At 37.3% G+C, this 6,959-nt stretch overlaps 1 protein-coding gene across 1 annotated transcript; it reads right to left on the bottom strand.

Moving 5' to 3' along the window:
• Nucleotides 1-1,608: 1,608 nt before the first annotated feature.
• On the bottom strand, nucleotides 1,609-6,060 carry LOC144639534 (uncharacterized). Its single transcript, XM_078498829.1, has 4 exons — nucleotides 6,012-6,060; nucleotides 5,559-5,726; nucleotides 3,939-4,229; nucleotides 1,609-2,428 (listed from the first exon to the last, which is right to left on the bottom strand). The coding sequence occupies exons 1-4, from the start codon at nucleotides 6,058-6,060 to the stop codon at nucleotides 2,247-2,249; spliced, it is 690 nt and encodes a 229-aa protein (XP_078354955.1). The 3' UTR covers nucleotides 1,609-2,246.
• Between the last annotated feature and the right edge of the window lie 899 nt (nucleotides 6,061-6,959).

Genomic DNA, 6,959 nt, shown 5'->3' with positions numbered 1-6,959 from the left:
GATTTAATTTTTCGTCGAAATTTGTTTGAAAAGGATGCATCTCTTAAAAACGTTATTTCCGTCTAGGACAGGAAACAGAGCATAGCCTTTTTTAAGGCTAATGTTATATAGTATATTCGGTAAAACATTGCATATCAAATCTCCTGTTTAACCCATATCTGTTTTATTTTTTTATTTATTCTGCATTTCAGACTTGAATCTTCATTTGATCACTCCTTTTTTAAAGTTCATTTGCCTTAATATACACTGATGTTCTAGTTTGCTTTAAGAAGCGTACTCTATTTTCCCGGATTTTTACAACAATTGGATTTATTTCAGACCAAAACATTTCATAAAACAAACTCTATAATTACGAAGTGTTTCATGCATGCATGCATCATCATCATCATCATCATCATCATCATCAATAACAACTATATTTGTACCCCAAATTAAAATTAAGGTTACAAAAAATAGTAGGGAGTTAAGCGGGCGGAAGACATGCATAAAGAGTTGCCTGAGGCGTTGCCGAACGAAAATGTAGCCAATCGAGCGAGTGCTCGCCAAACTCCTATGTACATCGATAGCTCAATAAGGTGAAATATATATATTCTTAGACTTTAGTGACTCAATACATAGAATAGAATTCATTTCAATCTTTATTACTGCTCTTTATGGAAGATTTTGTCCACAGCAAGTACATACAATTACAATAGTGTAAGCAATACTTAATTAAATTATTAAATTATTTTCTAAATCAGACACCAAGTCGTACAATAGGCCAGCAAACCCAACCCTGGCCTTTTGGATAATTAAATTAATTCTTATCACAAGTTCCCTTGGCAATTACCCATATTTTAAGAATACGTGTAAATAAATAAGTGCTATTGATATTAGACCGGAAAAAGATATTAAAAAAGCGATGCACATTCCCAAATTAATTTGTATACAACTTTGGATATACATTAGTAAGATAATCTTATAGACAATTGACGAGTATGGAACTTGAGGTTGAAAGTAAAAAAATAAAAATAAAACGAGATTAGTGTATTTTATTTTGAAAAAATCACTTTTGGAAGTTGAATACCTATTCTTTTCTCACAAGAAGTAACCATTTCCTGAAGCCAAATATGCAATCGGAGAGAGTGTTGTTGGAAATTAATTCAAATGACACATCGACTGGTACTGTTACAAAATTGACGCCAAGGCAGGATATATTTAATGACAAGTTGACACGTATTGTCAAATATCAATTTTCTAGATAATAGATGTGGAAGGACATTAATTTACAAACACCGTGAAGTTCAGTGCAATACGCTTGTAACTTATTAGGTTTTTGAAGAGAGAAATATGTGGCCTTCCATATCTTAACCTACAAAATTTATTTTAATCGCGATTTTTACTTCTTAGTCGTTTTGACATAGTGATTGATAAAATGATTGCTTCAAAAGTGGGTGGCTGCAAATATTTCAATAAAATGATACTACAATTTTCGGGCTACCGTGAACGGTTAACTGAGCCAACTTGTCATGTTCACGCCCCAAACGTTCATTGGTTGAGCTGAGGTTTGTTTAGACAAAAACTTATTGTTTTACACATGAAATAACGTGGAAAATGGTAGGTTGTTCACGGTTGCTCGAAAGTGGTAGTAAATCTAGAACAAAATTATTAATGATAGTCGACGTGGGAACTGCGAGGCCTCTAAACAATATTTGTCGGCACACACGAGGCTATAAGTCCCTACGACAAGTCCCTGGAAGAGTTTACACGAGGAGACTGGTGTGTGCCGCTCTTTTACCAAGCAGATGTGCACCATTAATTTCCCGCGGTTTCCACTGGTTTTATTTTCATAAACGAGCTACCTCACGACCTGTGCATCTTGATACAATTGGCCAATTTGACATGTTTATCGTTCGCAATTCGTCTTCAGTCGAAACTATCTTTGATTAGTTTTGGTTTTGAATTATATTTACTTCTCTGATGTTTTTCTTCCTTAGGCAGGGGCGGATCAAGGATTTTTCTTGGGGGTACACCACCAAGGAATGGCGTAACCGAACTTTTTTTTTTTTTTGCAAGAAAACAGTTTTATTAGAAAGCCGCAGGTCATCCCAGGGGAGGTTGCGCACCCCCTGTACCCTCGATCCGCCCCTGTTAGGAAACTATTACTGCGAGGTTTCATTCCATGTGAAAGTATTTTTATGCATGAAAAAATGACAAAATATCGAGTAAGAGCTCTTTACAGGAGGCGTCTTTGTCATTAGCTGTGATTATACGTGGCAGTAGGGGTCGCTGGGAAAATCACATTGGCCTTTATTGGAAGGTTTAAATTCTGTTTTCTCTGGACACGCGTCATGTAAAGCAGCCCCTCTCAAACACGTGTAGTAGTGGAAACAGCTGTTCGGGTCTTTAAACAAGGCAGAATCATTTTCCATGGGGCACTGGAAAGCACCTGGAAGAGTTACAGTGATATTTACGGTCAGCAAAATTAAATATTGGTTGGGGGAAGCAAGAGGTTGTTTCCCTCTTAGTAACAGGGTTATCTCGACCATTCAGCAAGCAACACCCCGCATAGTTAAATATAAAATGCATATAGAAAATTTAGGATAAATGGTCTTTATATCTGTCGCAATGTTTGATGTGCATTGAAATATTTTCATGCCAATATGGTGCTTCTGAATGGTCGATAAAGAGTGATCATGTTTTCTTATGGTTATTCCTTAGTACTGTACTGCCAGAAGTTCATAAGCTAGAAGTCTACATCTCCAGAACGGCTTTTCCGCGAACCAGTAGCCAGTCGCGTTGAAGCATTTGCCATCTGCTTTTGATTGGCTCGCTCGCAATTTGGCGAGAAGCTTGCCTTCTGTGCAGACCTGGTTTAATTGCTTTTTTAGGTCCTTCGTCTTGACTGCCCTTTGAAACATCGCTATCGAAAAACGCCTTTTTCGGGTGAACAAGATTTCGCCTGTTTCTTCTTTATTTCTTTTTATATTACGCCAAAATAAACGGCCCTCGCAAACCAATTACGACTGCGACCGAAAGCCGTAATTTTATGTGCAACAATTTGAAACAATCTGGTTGCAAGTGCACTGTGCTCACAACTGTGCTCACAACGTGTTTAGGCTCCTAAAAAATGTTCTACGATTGTTATAGAGCCGGAAACCAATTGTCGAATTGCACACATTTTAGGCATCCTACTGATGAACGGTTACGCCAATTAGATATTTTCAGGAGCGCCATTACGTTTATGGTCTGTCCTGTTAGAATTGCACACGTACGTGCACGCCATAAACTACGTCAATTTCTCTCGCGCATTGCGCGTTAGGTTTGTTCTAAAACTAGCCCACTCGCGAAAGACATACATACCCAAATACTAGATGTAGACTTGTACCTTATAACTTCTGGTACTGGGCATAATTTTACGCGTGATTAGCGCGCGTATATTGAAAACTGACCACTGTTTCTTTATGGCTGGAGCTCGACAGAGACAGGAATTCGTCATTTTGTCGTAAACGAGTACAGCGACCAATCAATTGTTCTGTTATTGTTTAAGCATGCAGTTGCGAATAAAATCATGATGATATTAAATGTTGAATTGTTGAGTATATGCAAGGTACTGTTGCTCCTAAACAAGTAAGCAAATTCCCGTAAGATAAACAACTAATAGGAAAAGTTTAGCAAACATCTCAGTGCGGTTTCTTTTGATTGAAATGACCTTTACCTGAGCTACGTTTTTGGGTATAGCAAACAGAATTCAAAATCAGAACAATGAGCCAGTTACTTTTCGTAAACTATACTTCTTACATACGATCAACACCCCGCTTTTACGGACAAATTACAGATATCCGACGAAAAAGGTTTGACTGGAAATGATTCTCGCTATAACGAATACAAAACGACGCCCCGGGCGTGTCCGCTATAACGAGTGTTGACTGTATATGTTGGTAACAATACAGACTTACTGCCATCGCTTGTGGTCACATAAATAGGAACACTAGCAGGTCCGTTTCCCTTCTCGTTATAGGCATGTACTGTAATGGTGTAGTTTGTGTTCATCTTGAGATGAGTGAGATTTGCAAAACGCATTGGAGTTGATTTCCTCTTTTTGGGTTGAGTTGCTGAATAATAGGTGACAGTGTAATTCAAAATATTGAAGCCGCTCCGATCACTTGCTGGAACCTCTTGCCACGTGACACCAATACTGTGCATACTTTTGGTAACTGCCCGAACAAACTGAGGAGGAGCTTTGGGTCCTAAAATGAATGTAAAAAATTTCACAAAAAAATCACAACTGTAGTTTTTTTATTCAATTGAAAAAAAAAAATTGTTTACAGACTTAAAACTACTTGATTATTTTAGTTATGACATAAAATACTAAGCTGATCGTAGGAATGGAAAATACCGAACTGGTTGGAACGCGAAATACTGTAAAGCATATTTTTAAACTAGATTTAAGTAAAAGGTCAATATCTGTGTCTGGTAAATAAATGGCATCTATGTAATCAATCTAATTTTTTGTGCCTGATGTGACCTTACTGTATAATTTCTTTGTACATGTATTCTGTATATAGCTTACATGTATTTATGAACATGTTTATTTTGCATACTTTTGATATTCACATTGTACTTTTTCTATTGTTTCTAGTAATTTATGTGTCTTGATGTGTCTGTTTTTTGAAAGTTTCAGTAACAAACACGATAGCATATGCTACTTTGGTCACTGAGCACATTTTATTTTGGCTCTTATTTAACAATTATTCGCCGAAGGCGAAGTTATTATTCAACAATAATCACTGAGCCTGAGACGAATAATTGTTTTAGTATAATTTTAGAGGTGATCATCAACAACTAAAAAAAATAACGATAGCAAACAAGAAAACAGCAAACACAAGTGTTCGCTTGCATACGGTGTAAACCAGTTTAATTCATCGATTGCAATCAGATTTTATTTCGTTTATTAAAGCAATAAAACGGAACAAAACAAACACTATGAGAAAGATAGATGTCCGGTACCTTTGTATGATGGCTGATGACTTCTAAGCGACTGTGCGAATCCTCTCGAAAATGAGTAGCTCCGGTGAGAAGAGAACTAGATAATGTTTGCTCAATCGATCTGACTGAGTTTCTCATCGATCGCCAAAACCGCCGTGTTTAAGATCATTTCTAATGCCTTGAGAACCATCTCTTGAAACTATTTTCAATCCAAAAGCCTTGGTAGTCATTTTTCAAAATTCCCAACGTTTACAAAATCCATGGCTTGGTTTCTTTCAAATCAAAGAAATTTTCATTCAGCAAAAGCGGCCATGTTTACTTGCCTGGATGTCAAAAGTGGCACGGCTAAGTAACCAAGCCTTCAAAGCTATAATCACCTCGCGCGGGGTGAATATAGCCTCATAAGCTGAGCTTCTCGACCAATCAGAATGCTTCAATTCTTATAATCACCTCTGAAATTATACTAATATTGTTATATTTTCAATAATTATTTTAATTAATGTATTTTCTGTAAATAGTGTGTAATGGTGTATGATTTTTGTAAATAGTGTGAAATAATAAAATTCTGAATCTGAAATTTGAAATCTTACCGTCACAAGAGTGCACGTTACAATCTGCGGTGTCTTCGTTGTCTCCTTTACAGGACGGTGTAATACAAATACGGTTTCTCTTTCTGATGCCTCCTCCACAAGACACAGAGCACTCGCTCCAGGTCCCGTAATGCGACCAGCTGCCTTCATCTGAACCCTGTGAATGTCCTACATAAAGGCAAGAAGAAAAGAAAAGAAGATTATGCTTGCAAGCATATTATCCGATTACAGTTTGGATCATTGAAGGTGACTTAGTTTAACAATCTTTTCCTTGGGCTACCATGCACCCATTTAAACTTCTAGTTGGAGAATGGCAATGTAGGAATTCTGTCTTCTCAGTAACATGTCACAGGGATATTTTCAAGCTGGAATTCTCTAATATCGGATCTCGAGTCCAGCTGGCAGTAGGCCAGTAGACCAATGTCTCGAGTAGTACAAATGTGACATATGAACCTGAGCCTGAATGTTGTTTGCAATTTTTGCTCGATAAGGCTGCATTCATTATGTATCCTACAGGGGGGGGCAGAGGATTTTAGGGGGGTTCTCAAATTTTTAGAGCAAAAAAAGGGGGGATATGAAAATTGTTTAATATCTCCTGGGGGGATGCTTATTTTTTGTAAGATTCTGTCTAGCTTTTGTAATAGTTTTAAAAAGTGAAAAAAGAAATGATAAGTACAGCAGCTTCTTTCAAGGATTTTAGGCAACAAGGGTACCTCTATTACCGTATTTATTCGATTAAGCGCCTAACCTCGAATAAGCGCCCACCTGGAATAAGCGCCCATCTGAAGGCAGAAAAAGTTAATAAGCGCCCAGCCTCGAATAAGCGCCCACCTCCTCCCCCCTAAAAAAGGATAGGTGGTACATGTATGTACCCAATGAGATTGAAATTGACAAAGTACTACTAACTTAAAAAGAGTTTCCCTTGTTTTCTTAGTATTTTACAGGAACGTTCAACGAACACTTATAATTCTGCTTTGGTACATCTTCAAATTTTGTTGTTATTTGTTGTTTCATTGCAAAATAAACTTACTATTTACTGAAAAATAGTGAAAATTTAATAAGCTCCCAGCCTGAATAAGCGCCCACCTCGAATGAAGCAATGAACGCCCACTCTCAAGGTCCAAAAATTTCAGGGCGCTTAATGGAATAAATACGGTATTATGAGAGACTATAGTACCTATTTTGAAGTTTTTTAAGTAGTGTGCCTGGCCTGTAGATGTAATGTTTCGATACAGTATAGAAAGTAAAACATCTAAAATGGAACCATTTAATGCAACCTCAGAAAAATGATAAGATAAGGAGAATAATGGCACATGTCGCACTTGAGAGGAGTGATGCTGAAAACGAGGGTGAAAAGGATGGCAACAGCGGAGATGAATCCGTGTATAAGTGTGATAGTGA

The sequence above is a fragment of the Oculina patagonica genome, unplaced genomic scaffold, assembly GCF_052425735.1.
Source record: "Oculina patagonica isolate OP01 unplaced genomic scaffold, crgOcupat unplaced1029, whole genome shotgun sequence".
Lineage (NCBI taxonomy): Eukaryota > Metazoa > Cnidaria > Anthozoa > Scleractinia > Oculinidae > Oculina > Oculina patagonica.
Note: the sequence above shows the minus strand (reverse complement) of the source record. Positions and strands in the feature narration are given on the sequence as shown.